Here is a 16,202-nt window from a genome sequence, read left to right on the forward strand (position 1 = left end):
CAAACATGTTCCTCGTTATTCAGCAAAAAAAAAAAAAAAAAAAAGAACATGTTCCTCATTGTAACAAATAATTAATCATATTAACATGTTCCTCATTGAAATAAATTATTAATCATGTAACTATTACAAAAAAGGAAAAAAATTATTAACCATATTACCTTTCGTTTTATTTTTATTTTTTGGCTAATAAAAGAAACCTTACTTAGGACTTTGGAAGATGTCTAAAAGAGATGAACCATGTTCTTATTACTTGTACCTCCCTTGAGCTTCCTATCCGACCAACCTTACAAAGCCAGAAAAATTCTACAACGTTAAAAATAAACCAACGATAAATTCCAAAGAAGGAACATCTTTTAAGCAGATTAACATATTTGTAAAATATTAAAAACACTAAACAAAAAGTCATTAACTTTTTTTATTTATTTCTTTTTTGGCTAAGATTTTTGGCTGAGTGGTTAAACAAACCTTTAACTTCTGGTGCTCGTAAAGATTCTAGGACCTCGAAGAGATCGAAATATAAACAGTCGAAGTGGAAGGTTAGGACTAGAGTTTCAAATGCTCTAAGGCCCCACTCTTGAAAAACTCCACCAATAAAATTTGGCCACATAGTTTTATTAGTGAGAAAGTTTTTATTCAATTTATGAACGCTGGCAAATTTAGTTATGTGTCGAGCATCAATTTATTTTCCCCTGTAGCCTATAAACACCCCATCTGGAATTCTAAGAAATAAAAATCAAATCTTGGAAATGGGGAAGCATTTGCATGACTGTCTGGCCTAGACTTGCTCAATAACTTTAGTGGAAGTGAGAGAGAGAGAGCATTGGAGTTTCCTCAAATTGGGTTTGGCATAATCGCCCATTTCTCTCTATCTCCGAAGATCGTGTGGAAAGCCATTGAAATACCTCTGCCTTTGTCTTTGCCACACCCACTGATCTTCCTCTCTCATGGGTTTCACATATTCTTTCCGTTGCATCCATCTATCCCCATATATATGCTGAAGATCCTCGCTTTCAAATCTCTCCCCGACTTTGTAGTTTTTTAGTGGTTTTTGGTAATTTTGTTTTTTCGTTTTGACTGTGGCGTGTAAATGGCCAATGCATCTGCGTTCTTTACCACTCCTTCAGTTCCAAGCCTGAGGGGGAAGATTCAGCCTTCAATAAGCATTTACCGATCTGGGTTTTGCTGTCCTGAGAGGATCTCCAAAAGGGTGTTCTGCTCCGGCACCATTGAAGAGCATGCTTCCGGAGTTTCCGCTTCTGAATCTCGAGTGTCCAGGTGAGTTTTATTTCTGATTTCTTCATCTCTTGGCAATTGAACCCCTTCTTCTTCTGTCTTTTGTTGTGAAAATTGTTCACAAAATGAAAGTGGGTTGTCTATAGATGTTTGAGTTGGTGAGGAATGTTATCAAGTGAAACTTCTTTGAGGAGGAAAATGATTGGATTTTAATTTAAGATCTGTGTTTGGAAGCCTTATGATATATGGTTTGTGGAAATGGTGTTTGTTTTGTTGAGAGAAGTTTTATATTATTGTAGTGGGCCTTGCTTCGATTTGAATTTTTGGGTTGCTTTTATATTAGAGGTACTGCGCGAGTTGCTCTTGCATGGCCTCTTAGGCATAAAGGATAGAAAAGTTACCTACATTAACTTAGTAAAATTGAGTCATATGCTAATTTTGTAAACATAAAAACTTTGCTGCTTTATCTATTAAGGACTTGTGAGCATCTCATGATGCTTGTAAGTTCGAACTCTGCTTGGTTCTGGCTACTCATTGAGAGTTTTGTAAACGCATGACAAAGTTGATTTTAGGCAATAAGGTTGATATTGGAAGGTTATCAAAACTATTGAGCCAGTTAAAACAATGATTGGGACCTTAATCATTATCTCGGATGGTTTAGTAGTAAGGAATTTGTGCATCCATACTAAACAGAAGTTGATTTATAAATGCATCTGAGAATGAAAGTTTTACTTTTGACATAGTGGAAAACCAAGTTTAGTGCACTATCCTTTTAAATGATGGTCTATTTGTTTGGAAAATATCACAGGAACTCTTGTATGCACAAGCGATTCAGTTCGGTCAACAATCCTGTGGGAGATAAAGTATGGTTTTGTTTGAGTATATCATTCACCATGGAGAGTGACATTTTATAAGCTCAAATTTACCATATCTTATATCCATAAATGATCCTAGGCTTTTCTAATTTGAAGTGGTTACAAAGATTTGAGACAAAAAAAATACATACTGCATTATGAATAGAGCTTCTAAGCTTGAGTCTATCAAAGGAGATAATGATACTTATTGGTGGCAGGGTTGAAGATGTGGAGTTGATGGTTTATGGAATTATGTAAAGGATATGAAATGTAAATGAGCGGTGTGTCTATGAGAAATGCTTTTAAATATTCAATTTGAGTGCTATCCAAAGAGATAGAGGGAAGAAGGGGGAGTGCAAGCATTTTGCAAGATTGTGTTGTGATAAAATGCTTCATGATTCTTTCCCTTCTTCTATCCATAAATAGCCACAGGTACTTTGCTCTTTTGTTATCGCGATAGATTTGCTGATCTTTTGAAGAAGTGTGTGAAGTTAAGGGATTCTAAGGACTACTGACTACAAAAGCTCAGTTCGTACAGTTTTCTGGGTTCAGGGGAGTGGATAGAGAATATGTTCAGTCTGTTTCTAGGTCAATTGGAGTGGAAAAGGATATTTCAGTACTATGGTTGTCTGAATATCTAAGTAGATCGCATAATATGTATAATATTTGTATACTTCAATTTTTTCACTTTTCTTTTAAATTGTTAATGTTTGCACCATTGCTAGTGTAATTATGATTATTATTGAGGAATTAGACCTTAAGTTGTTCCATGGGCACTTGCTTTTTGAATTTTGACCCTGGTACTGCAGTTTGAAGGTATCTTGGTTTTATCTATGAGGATCTTTTATATTTTATCTTCAGGCATATTAGGAGGCAGTAACTTTACAAGTTAGGATAAGTGAATGGACAGAAGGAATTTGCCTTATGTTGGATGCCATCCTCTTTTTCGTGGCAAAGAGTTTTGTGTCCTATGCTTTCTCCAGAATTTTTACACATAAGTATTCCTTTTTGCCACAGTTCGTTTTTTGTCTCCTTCAATGCAATAAATGCTTTTATGGGTGATAAAGGGAGAATGTAATGAACAATATCTGATCTGTTGGTTCAGTCCCATCTTAAAGGGATATGGCTGATTATTTCTGCTATTTTGCTCTGAAAATTAATTATTCTCTTCAGTTCAGGCTGGTTTTTCATAATTTTTTCTTTCAGAATAGTTTTCTTGTTAAATCATTGGGCCAGGCAGGCACTGGCTGGTAGCATGTGTGCAATATATATATATATATATATATGGCCAAGAGGCTTAGTTGGTGTTGGTATTTCATTTTGGTTTGATGTTATAGGACTTTGAGTTCGAAATTGTAATCTGAGTTCATTATTTCTATTTCTATACCTGGAAATTATTTATCTACAGGCTTGTCAGTAGAGGCTGCAAATTAATAGGATGTGGCTCAGCAGTACCAAAACTTAAGGTTTCAAATGATGATCTTGCAAAAATAGTCGACACTAATGATGAATGGATATCTGTTCGCACTGGCATTCGTAATCGACGGGTTCTTTCAGGTCAGTTCATACTTGCAGTAAATAATAGTGCCAACTGCCATAGATTTGATAATGCAATGTGCAAACAGTAAGGGGTGGCTTGCTTGTTTATACTCAGCCTGTTGACTCAACATTTGAACTTAAAGTGGGGGGAAGGTTCAACTTAATGAGTCTGATTTGTACTTAGGATGATAGGCAGGTGTTTCTGTATTTCTCATGTATGCATTCAAATTGGAGTACTACTTATTTCTAAATGATGGCATCCTGATCATATAAACGGTGAATAAATTCTGATTTATCATTGTTATTGCAGGAAAAGATAGTTTGACAGCTTTAGCAGTAGAGGCAGCAGAGAAAGCACTTCAGATGGCACAGGTTGATCCTGATGATGTGGACCTAGTCTTGATGTGTACATCCACACCAGAGGATCTTTTTGGCAATGCTCCTCAGGTATAGAATAGTTGGTTTTATTTTTTTATTTTTTTGATTTTTTCATTTTTTGGGTAACTGGTACAGAATATTTGTTGTATATCATAGAATGAGATTAATTGAAGGAACCTATGTTGGGGTTCAGCTGCATGTGGATTTTCATCCGGGGATAACGGTTGCATTTGTTGCAATATTTCACAGTTGCATGCACAACTGCGACTACAAAATTGGAATCTGATGTTTGCCTGTTGGCATCTTAGGAGAAGAAAATGTTGTTTTGTGCAGTGCTGTATTTACAAGGACTATTGTCAAGTTTGGAAACTGTTGTCCTTTTATTCTAAACGCATCTTTTGGTGCATTTGTTTTTATAGAGGTGGAAATGATTCCTCAACTGCCTGGTGTTTCTTGTCTTTCATTCATGCATACAGAATAATGGCTGTGACTGCAGCTTGGAATGGAAAGGTAGAAATGGCATCTTATACTATGATTACACGATTTGCAAACGGTGGAAGGACACGAAGAAAACTTTATTATCTATTAGACTTGGGCAGTAGTAGCATGATTTTCTGTCAAAAAGTTGCTAGATTGACAATACTGCCCTCATGACATGTATATGGTTGACAGCCTTGTTTATATAGAATTTCAGGCGATTGATCAAGTATCTCTAACCCATTTTTGAGCATTAATAAATGTTAGAACTTGTATTTGAAGCTTTTGACAGATGATTACTGATTTTCACATTTCTCAAGTAGACCACTTAAAGTTTCATTTTAGCTTGGTTACCGCTCTAATAATCTTCCATTTTTCTGTTTCTCTTCCTGTATTGTTTCTTAACTATATTCATCAGATCCAAAAAGCACTTGGATGCAAAAGAAATCCCCTGGCTTATGATATTACAGCTGCATGCAGTGGATTTGTATTGGGTCTAGTGTCAGCTGCTTGCCACATTAGGGGTAAGAAATTTGTTTACCTGCTGTTTTTCTTTCTACTAGGTTCGTTTCCCTTCACTATAAGAAGGTCAATTTCCTTCTATTTTTGAATTCATTAAACACTAGCTGTGTGTACAGGAGGTGGTTTTAATAATGTCCTGGTGATTGGTGCTGATTCTCTTTCTCGATATGTTGATTGGACTGACAGAGGAACGTGCATACTCTTTGGTGATGCTGCTGGTGCTGTATTAGTTCAGGTGATCGGTCTTTTCTTTTCTTTTGTAGCCATCTATGAGAAACAAATTCCTTGCACTTCTCAATTAGCAAATACAAATATCATTAAGATACCGATGCATGCATGAATTCTTGCATTTGTCCTCTAGTTTGAACTGTTCTTGATGATTAATATTTGTTTAAGTAACAGAGATATGATATATTATATTCAATCAGGTTGTCAATGAACTAACATAGTATTGCTGGAATCTCGTTGTGGAATTGTTAAAACTTTGATGGCTAGCCAGCAGCCAATAGCCAGTAGGTTTGGCTAATTTATTTGCTATAGAAGATTGTCTGAACCTTGATCCCTTAATTTTCAAAAAAGTATTTTAGTTTTTCTATTGATAATTCATAATGTCCAACCGATTGCTAGTTTGTCCATCAGATTTTCAATAAGAGTTGATTGTATATATGATTGTCTGATTGATTTATGCTTATATTATTCCCTGTTTAGTTTATCCTTTATATGTTTCCAAGTGATACAGATGTTAGGTTTTAGGCCATTGATTATCTATTCTACTTTTTAGTTTCTATCTTATTGTTTTTCTTATAGGTTTCTTCCATATTTGTTGCCTTGAGTGCGAACTTTTTATATTATTACCTTTGACTACCATTAAAATATTATCTTCTCTTCACATTTTATTTGTCTTGTGGTAGGTCTTTTGAAATACTTAGGTTCTTACTGTAGTACTGTTCTCCATTTTAAGATATGTAGGATTACTGATTCAATAGCAAAATAAAATGATAACTATATTTCTTGCTTCGTTTGGACATTTTAGTAAATATTTTATTCTCATTTCTAAACTGCAACTATTCTTGCAGTCTTGTGGTGTTGAAGAGGATGGTTTATATGGTTTTGACTTGCATAGTGATGGTGAGGGCCACAGGTATTTGTTTTCCCCGCTTTCTCAGGCAAAATGTTTTTCAGCATGGTAGATAACTAAGCAGCAACCTTCTCTTTGTCCAGGCATCTAAATGCAAGCGTCAAAGAAAATGAAACAGAACATGTGTTGGGTTCAAATGGTTCAGTGTTAGATTTCCCTCCAAGACGCTCATCATATTCCTGCATTCAAATGAATGGCAAAGAAGTTTTTCGCTTTGCCGTGAGATGTGTGCCACAGTCAATTGAGTCTGCCCTTGGAAAGGCTGGTATGCCTGGGTCTAGCATTGATTGGTTACTGCTTCATCAGGTATGGAAATGGTATCTCCTTGTAATCTATAGAGTTTGGATCGTAACTATATGTTGTATGTTTGTTCAATTTGTTAGTAACACATGAATGTTCTTGCCGTATTTTACCTATATTATGTTAAAGATGATAAAAATAGAGATAAGGATACATTAGGACAAGGTTCACCAAATTATTAAAAAACATTTTAATAAAGAATGATTTCACTAGTAGCATGGCAGAAAGGGCTAAGATCTTGCCTTCACTGCTCTGTTGCCTATTGCTTGTAGATGGAGCAATTTATGAGTAATAAATACTCTGAAGTATTAAGGATGGAAATATAAATATCCAAGACTTTATATATATATATATATATATATATATATATTTATAATTATACTTGTAGTATATATTTCTGTTATCAAAATGCCTAAAATGTGTCAGTAGTTTGTGTTTTAAGCTCATAACACAATCTGAGACAATGCAGAAATGTTCAAGAACTTAATCAACACTGAACATTCATCCAAATAAAACATCTCTGAGGAGACTTGTAAACTTCACAAATTTTTCATGGAAGCAGATATAATAATTTCATGGAGCTATAATATAGGTCAATTGTTGCAGGCGAACCAGAGAATTATTGATGCCGTTGCAACTCGTTTAGAAGTCCCACCAGAACGGGTCATATCAAACTTGGCAAACTATGGTAACACAAGTGCTGCATCCATTCCATTGGCATTGGATGAAGCTGTTCGAGGTGGGAAAGTGAAAGCAGGCCAGACTATTGCAGCTGCTGGCTTCGGAGCAGGACTGACATGGGGTTCTGCTATTCTCAGATGGGGATGAAACTCTTGACCTCTCCTGCCGATTCATCTATACAGAAGACGAAGAGAAATTGTTGAAAAAAGCGCAGCTCTGAATTTCTCAGTTCACCTTCCCCATGTATTGCCTTGACATGGTCTTCACCATCTCTCTTTGTTTGTTTGGCTTTTGTTACTCTTTTTTTTTAGGCTTTAACAACCTTTAATAAAAATTTGATTCTTTTTTTGTCCTCAACTCAAAACAAACACTATTTGTTTCAGGATCACAAACAGGATTTTTTTTTTTTTTTTTTGGTTGGCATTTTTACATTGTTGTACGGTAGTTCACAAGCCTCTCACTGGGTAACAGTTCTGCAAGTACGATGAGAACAACTTTCCATGTATAATTTCTGGTTTCCATTGATATACTTTTCCTCATCACAGAAAAAATATAAGAAATTTTGCCCAAAAGTGAATGCCCAAAATTGAATGATTTGTTTTCGAAGTGGAAACATAAATCATGATCTTTTTTTCCCTCTGCAACTTTGCAGTGAATAATTATAAATTAAAAAGAAAAATAAAAGCAAAATATAATTACAATAAACAAAATTCAGATCACTGAACAGAAACTTCTTTCACTTTAGATTGTATCCTCAGCAGGGTGTTCTCAACTGCAATATCAAATGCATCTTTCTTGGCTCTCAAACCCAATGAACTTCCATGCTTTCTATACATGATTCTTGGTATCAAATCCATAACTTTTTCTCTCATTCGCCTAACCTTAGCTCTAGAAATACTCGTCAACACATCCAAAATCTTTAGCCCCTTGAAAACAACCTCCTCCTTTGGTATTAACACTGAGAATTCCTCATATTCATCTTCCGGCAAGTGCCAACCATATTGTCTCTTCGCCGATTGCTCTTCGAAAAAAACCGGTATGCAGCCGGCGAGAATGCTATCGAAAGTGGACCTCCGGGTCGGAGTATCGCCGGGAGGCTGCAAACAAAAGCTAGCCTGCAACATTGGCCTCATAAACCTTATCGGATCGTGCTCACAAATCCCATTAGAGCAATCCTCAATCTCACACAATTTCGAATAGCCTCCATAGAAGCCAAACCCATTATTGGTGGTGACATTGCTAGAGCTATTATCACACTCATCCCTGATACTTCGCCGTATATTTGGGGTTGCAGAGACACCTCCACCACCAACAAAAAGCATCAGCGTATTGCGCTTGGACCGCCTAACACGCTGCAACCAAGCCTCCAGGAGCGAGAGATTCGGCGGGTGAAACGACGTCGTGTACGGGACCGCTTGTTCTTGCCAAGGCCAAGCTCGCGCCTCGACCGTCAGAGCGGTGACGTTGAAGAACTCTGGCAATTCCAGAAACGAAGTGCCCCAGATCGGCGGGTCGTTGGTCAAGGGCTGAGAGAAATCCCAGGAGGGTCGGGCCATTACAAGGAAGTGGTCGTGACCCATGAACCGGTTCCACACAGCGGGCATGTCTTCCTGCAAGAAATCGTACAATTCGAGGCCGTGGTCGGCGCTGGAATTGACATCAGGGCCGTAGAGGTATCGAAGAGCGTCAATGGCTGCGTAATAGGGGAGGTAAATTGCGTCCGCTGCATCGGGATCTGAAACCAGACATGGGTATTCAAGCATTCGGCGATGGAATACGAGCTCAAGCATTAAAGGGTCGGTTCGATACCAGCTCTGTGAGCGAATGTGGGTTTTTTGGCCAAGGCCATGGTTGGGCAAGTAAGGACAGAAATCGCCGTAAAGAGGGTACTCGGAGCAGTTTGAGAGAAGATCAAGGTTGAAACGGGATGGTAGCCGTCTGATGTGGATCCGACGGTTGCTGCAGTCTGATGGGTTCGAGTCCAATTGGTCAAGATTGTTGGAGATTTTCTGACAGAGAACAAACTTTATTGAAAACAAGGAAATGAACAATAACAGTAAGAAATCGCTTTTGCAGGCCATGGATGGAGAAAGCTAAGAGATACAAAGGAAGAAGAAGAAGATGAAGAAAGGTTTGAGAGAGAGAGAGAGAGAGAGAGAGAGAGAGAGAAGGACAAAGGATTTTCTTCCAATGTTTCACCATGACACTCTGCTTTTGGTATTTTTCTTCATTTTTTACTTTTTATTCACACTGTTTTCTTCTCCCTAAAACAATAATTTTTTTTGGCCCTGTATTTTCCGTGAAAAACAATTATGTTTTTGTTTTTGTTTTGTTTTTTTTGTTTTTGTTTTCGTTTTTGTTCCCTGTTTCTTTGTGAGGTAGAGATTTGTGGAAGAAATTTTTTACATTATTTAAAAAAATAAAAAGAGAAAAAAATAAAAAGCTCTGATGAAACAGAGAGTTTTTTTAACTGCATGAAGTGGAGGGGGTTTGAAACTTTGACCCACCATTGTCGGTGGAGGTGGAGCAACGGCTCGGCTCGTGGTAATTTGCTCTCCACCTAATGCGGCGGCGTTTTATACTTCTTTTTCATAAAATTCGCTTTGTTTCGACGCCTGTGGGGTTCCACATGGTGTGGGCTCCATTTATAATTCAATCAAATGCGTTACTTATGGTATTTGGCGCTCACGTGGTCTCGAGCACCGTCAGATCGAGTTTATGACTTGCCACTTATGTAAGAGTTTGGTTTAGTTTAAAGTCAACTTGCGAATACAATTGAGCCACGTTAGCTCTGGATCTTAAATGACTTTAACACTTTACGGTTTTTTTATTGCTGTTATTTACACTTTACGGTTGGTTTTGCCCAAATTTATGAATACCCAGAATTGTATCCAAATAAAAATCTGCAAAATATCTATAAAAAAAATCTGGATAGTCCCATTTAATTATTGTTACTATTTTTTTTTTAATTTTTGGAAGAATCCAATATAATTATGAAATTCCAAATTTAAGTATAAAAAAGATAGAATTTTATCCCACCGGAAATCCATTAACTGAACTAGAAAAGCAAACTTTTAAAAAAATCTTAAATTTAAGCTTCTTTCGGACTAATTGTTGAACTTACGATTTCCAATTATGAAACTTTTAAAGCGGTTTGAAAGAGCTGCATGTATTTAAGTTTCATATCCAATAAATTTATGCGAATGTGCAAAGCTGTCTGATATAATTTAAATTGCATAGAACTTTAAACTATTAATTAGTTACAAGTAATTTTTTTTTTAATATATTGTACCAATAATCTTTTTGAATAATATATATATATATATATATATATATATATAAATATATATATATATCTTTTTGAGTAAAATATATAGAGATATAAAATAATATTAGAATTATCAAAATATTTATTTTATTAATCAAATGATATGATAATATTTAATAAATTTATTTTTTAATTTAAATATATTGAAGGATTTATTAATTTATATTTAGAATGTAAAAATATATTAACCAATAATACATTAATAGGTATTGTTTGATGATTTTTTTTAAAAAAAATTTGGATGCCTATAATATTATATATATATATATAATTCTAATCCAGTTAGAATATTTTAATTTTATAAAGTTAATATACAATTCAAATCAATAAGGACAAATCGATCATTTTTATTTCATTTTGACTTTTTTACATGCATCCCAACTTTATAAAATTACTAAAATCACTGACTCGATAATTATTCTATATATATAAACTCTCAATATATATATATATATATATATATATATATATATGTGTGTGTGTGTGTGTGTTATATATTATTACACTATGTGCGGGAAGAGTTTTGCCTTCAGGTCAAGGTTTGAACCTTTGACTTGGATGTGTATTCTCATTGATCAAATCTATGAATAACCTTGGACATGAAAGTGTATTATCAGTGATCACACCTACACGCCTACAAATGCATGAACTCTTAAACTATGATGATGTATTTTTTTTTTTTAATGCAACTATGATGATTAATAACAAATTAATCCTATAACATAATAGAGTTAACCCCAAAATCTCTTATCCAAATAGATAAATAACAATATCGTCTTCAAAAAATAATAAATATAAGGTAATGTAATGGGAAAAAAAATCTGTACTCTTACCAATATATTCAGAAATTGAGACAAAAAAATAAATAGATAATTTGATGAGTAGTTACTTTTGTTTGCAGAAAATCCATAAAGAAAACACCAAAGCTAAGCTCATGGCCAATGTGCTCAACTAAATTTTTTAAAACAACAACTCTATTTTTTTTATTAAAAAAAAAAAAAAAACCTATTGGATATGTAGGTGAGAGGACTTGAAGTAATGAGTTGGCTACTAATTGTTTCCATGGAATTACCAACAGTAACTTAAACATTATCTTTTAATGCACATTTTAAAAGTTTAGGAAGTTGTTTCAAAAATTAAAAAGTTTTTTTTAATTAAAATTAATGTGTTATTTACAACTTTTTAATAGTTGAGGAATTCGTATGATTAGAGTACAAGCACGATTGTATATTTTAACTTTAGACTTTTGGTTAAGGTAAAAGGATTTTTTTCTTTCTTTTTTTTGGGTAAATTTCAATTTTGGACTGGTAGAAACATTGTGATGCAGCTTTCTTTGACTTTTTATTGACTTGGCTGGATACAAATCTATGATGCATAAATCTTTGAGTGCATTAACCAATTTGAATAAAATTCATGCTCTTCTAAAATAATAAAAAAGAATAATTTAGATCATTCAAAAAAAAAATTAATATGATACTAGAAAGCACATTATGTCTAGAATTATCCGGATGAAATAATAACTAATATGTAATGGGATATATAGTGCTGTCCCTCTTTTGTTGTGAGAGTTTTTGTTGAAGGGTTTATTGTTGTATAAGTCTTCTCTTGTCGATGGCAGAAGAAAATCTATTTTTTGGCGGATTGGGTTGATTTACGTTGATTTTCTTTTGTTTCATTATTCTTTGATGTGGTCTCTTTGATTCAGGGCTTATTACGAAAGAATTTTGTTTTCTTGTTGTGTTTATTTTGGTTTTGCGAACTATTTTAGACTAATTTATGCTGTTTCTCGTATCATTCTATTTTGATGAGGATGGTTTTTGCATTGGATTTTTTACGCATGATTGTTGCCTTCTTGTGTGTAAATTCTGATTTTGCTATTTGTTTTTTTATTTTTTTATTTTTTTATTTTGGTTTCTCTTGCATATTCTTGATTATTTGCGTTTATTAGAGTTATGGAAGAAGTTAATACTCTTTTTCAGAATTCAATACGGCTAATAGAGGAAGTATGAGAATTGGTAATTAGCAATTTTTACTATGGCCAAGTAATTAATAATCTCAAAAGCTGTTTAATTGCAAAAGTTCTTACGGTGAACAATTACAATAAAAAATTATTCATGACAGCGTTAAACTTGGTTTGGAATTTTTCTACTCATAGTCAGTTTAAAAAGACTGATGAAGGGATTCAGAATTCTATGTCAATTTCAACTACTGAAAAAAAGAAAAGTCTCAATGGCTCCTCATGGCACTTTGATAACTCTCAGGTTTTACCAGCCATTGCCTAATGCCATGTTTCGCCATAGCATACTCTACTAAACAAGGCTGCATTTTGGTTTAAAATTTTCGATCTTTCCTAGATTGGCATGACACATATAGTTGCATCTATGATTGGTAATCCTGATGATTCTACTTCTTCATCAATTCGCGGAATAATAATAAGTTCTCTAAGCATCATAAGGAGGATCATGATGTAGTTAGTTTATTAAATAGTATGCAAGCCATTAGTAAGGTAGCATGGGATCCATCAATTGAGTAAAATGTGGGAGCTACACAAGCTAATGTGCATAATGTTAATTTAATGGTAGTGGGAAATAGAGTGAATGTAGTAGATAGCATGAATAAATCATTAAAGTTACCACCAGTTATTTGTTAAGGAAAGTCCAATAATTTGGTGTTTGTAGCATTGGCAGAAGACAATGGATCGAGTATTATTATTCCACCCAAAAGAACTTGGAAGAGAAGAGTTAGATAATAAGGGAAGAAAAATGTTAAATCTACATCAACGATTCCCGTACTTGTTAAAGGGTTGAAAAAAAGAGTTAGTAAGTGATGTTGACAAGGTTAAAAGAACTTGTTTAGGAGATAAAACAAATAACTTTGATTTGATTACTAAAGTGATGGGGATTGACAATTAGCTCCTTCACGAATAATGAAAATATTAACTTGGAATGTTGGGGGCTTGGGAACCCTCGAAAATTATGAGTATTATCACAGATGCTCAAATTTGAAGTGCCCAACATAGTCTTCTTAATGGAGACAAAATTATTGGAGAAACAATTGGATCAAATATGAATGCATTTTAATATGGGAGGTTGTTTTGGGGTGGATCGTGCAAGGTAGATTAAGGGTCTAATCGTATTATGGAAACCAAATGTCAATTTAATTATTCAGTGTTGTGATCAGATTGATATAGTTATCACGCATCTTCTAAAAGGTTGGGTTTGATTAATAGGTTTCTATAGAAATCCAGACTTAAATCTCCATATGTGTTATTGGGAGCTATTATGAAGGTTAAAATCATTATCTTTGTTAGGTTTGAACCTTCTGATATGTTCTTGGGAGCTGCTACGAAGGTTAAAATCATTATCTTCGTTAGGTAAGTTTATTGTTGGGATTTTAAAAATTCTTTTTCTTTCAGATAAGTTAGGAGGGCCGTGATCCCTCTACTAATCAAATTGATCGGTTTAAACAAGCCCTTCATGATTGTCAATTCCATGAAAGTCCATTTAGATGAGGTAAATATACATGGTCTAATAGTAGAACCAGGGATGAGAATGTGTCGAAGCTATTAGTAGAGCTTTTGCTACTATTGAAAGGTAGTCGCTATATCCTTTTGCTTATCCAGCATCAACCAACTTCTATTTTTGATCGTCAAGTGTTGATTTTCACTTATTATCCACATGATAATTTGCTGCTGCCAAAAAAATTAGATGGTTCCACTTTGAAGAAGCTTTGACTATTGATGTGAAGTGTGAATATATAATGAGTTTGGTTTGGATTTTTCTATCTAATAGAAATCTATTGTTTGTTTTGCTGGTAGTTTTCTAAGTGGAATAAGATGTCTTTCAAAAGGATTCTATCTGAATTGTAGGAAAAGTATCAGTTTTCGGAAGAATGCCAGACAAAATCCAACAGCAGTTAATATACAATCTTATAGAGATGCTATGCATCTTATTGATAATTTTTTTTTTTTAAAAAAAAGCTGATATGGAAGCAAAGATATTGTTTAAATTGGTTAAAGGAAGGAGATAAAAATATAAGGCTTTTTTTTTTTTTTCATTATTATGCTAGTTCTAAAAGATAACGAAATACAATTCAGGGAATTATTAGTGATGCTAGTATTTGGGTTAATTAGATGGGTGATATTTTTTAAACTTTTATGAACTATTTTTCTAATCAATTCTCATCTAAAGGCTCAACTTTGGATGATGGTTCATTATATGATGTTCAAAACTGAATTATAGATATTATAAATGTTTCTTTGTGTAAGCCAGTTGTGTGGGAAGAAATTAGAAAAACTTTATTCTAGATGCAGCCTTCTAAAGCTCCAGATGTTGATAGAATGCTTGCTTTGTTTTGTAGAAGGTATTGGTTACTATGGCAGATAAATTAGCTGAAGCTTGTTTCGAAATGTTAAATAATAACGTAATGTTGAAGCTGTTAATCACACTTTAATAACATTGGTACCATAAGTGAAAATCCTAGTTTAAGGCTATTGAAATTCGTCCCATTAGTTTATGTACAATAATTTATAAGATTATTAAAAAAGCTATTGTTAATAGTTTGAAGGGAATTTTGCTCACATTATATCTTTAGAACAAAATGAATTTTTTCCAAGTAGGCAAATAATTGGTACTATTCTTGTTGCTTTAGAAACAATGCATATTATTGGGATGAAAAATGAGGGAGTAGATCATATATGATGGTGTTTAAACTAAATATGAGTAAACTGTATAATTAGATAGAATGAAGTTTTTTTTTTTTTTTTTTTTAAAATAAAATGACATAGGAGATGGAATTTGATAAGCACTAGATTAGTTTGATATCAGGACCCGTCATCAGAACCCTACACAAGTCCTAATCCCAGAAAAACACTACCAAACCTTCTAATGGAAAATCCGGCAGCATCTCCCCTAAGGGAAGGGTTTACCACAAAATTTACTTGCACAAAAATGCACTCCTATATGTTACCACCTTATCCCTCCCATCTTATTACAATAATTTCCACAATGGTAGTACTTCAATAACAATTTATATAAAACACACACATATATATGCAATAATGAATAATCAACTAAATAAACAACCAAATATACCTTTAATCATTCACGTCCGCCCACACCACCCACTTATTTCTGTACATTTCAAATATATTTTAAATATCGTGTTACAAAATATACCGATGCGTAATATGGGAAGAAAAATAAAACAATCATCACATCAACAACAACAATAATAATAGTATTCGTTTTCGTAATAAAAATAGTATTAATATCATCTGTTATATTTACCTGAGAGTAATCACTTGTCCTAGGGCTATCACATAATCACAGCTGTCCCAAGGACTATCTCACCTGCCCAAAGGCTACCATTTATCTAAGGACTATTATACTTACCTAATGGCTATCTTTCTTGCCCGTAGGTTGTGATACTTGTCAAGATATACCATATGATAATAATAACAATAGAAATAATACTAACAATAAAAATAAAAATAAAAATAAATAATGGCAATAATAAAAATAATAATAATAATCATAATGATGATGATAATATTAGTAATAATGAAAATAACTGTAAACGTAATTCTGATAAATAATAATTGTAATATTAATAACAAGAATAATATTAATAATAGTAATCACAATAAAAGCAATTAAGTATAATGTTAGAAAATCAGATTATGAATAGATAAAATAGTACAAGGTCAAATAATATTTTAAAATTCAAAATATATTATGAAATATACACTTGT

General features: G+C 33.6%; 2 protein-coding genes across 2 annotated transcripts; one reads left to right on the top strand and one right to left on the bottom strand.

Annotated features, from left to right (window-relative positions):
- Nucleotides 1-565: 565 nt before the first annotated feature.
- Nucleotides 566-7,470, top strand: LOC107434189 (beta-ketoacyl-[acyl-carrier-protein] synthase III A, chloroplastic). Its single transcript, XM_016045622.4, has 8 exons — nucleotides 566-1,275; nucleotides 3,496-3,644; nucleotides 3,937-4,073; nucleotides 4,900-5,005; nucleotides 5,120-5,238; nucleotides 6,080-6,144; nucleotides 6,225-6,447; nucleotides 7,048-7,470. Exons 1-8 carry the CDS (start codon nucleotides 1,088-1,090, stop codon nucleotides 7,267-7,269), a joined length of 1,209 nt encoding a protein of 402 aa, XP_015901108.3. The 5' UTR covers nucleotides 566-1,087; the 3' UTR covers nucleotides 7,270-7,470.
- A 229-nt stretch (nucleotides 7,471-7,699) lies between these two features.
- On the bottom strand, nucleotides 7,700-9,422 carry LOC107434190 (probable xyloglucan galactosyltransferase GT19). The gene has a single exon (XM_016045623.4). It carries the CDS (start codon nucleotides 9,201-9,203, stop codon nucleotides 7,839-7,841), a length of 1,365 nt encoding a protein of 454 aa, XP_015901109.2. The 5' UTR covers nucleotides 9,204-9,422; the 3' UTR covers nucleotides 7,700-7,838.
- Nucleotides 9,423-16,202: the final 6,780 nt, after the last annotated feature.

Source organism: Ziziphus jujuba, chromosome 6 (genome assembly GCF_031755915.1).
Source record: "Ziziphus jujuba cultivar Dongzao chromosome 6, ASM3175591v1".
NCBI classification, from domain to species: Eukaryota; Viridiplantae; Streptophyta; class Magnoliopsida; order Rosales; family Rhamnaceae; genus Ziziphus; species Ziziphus jujuba.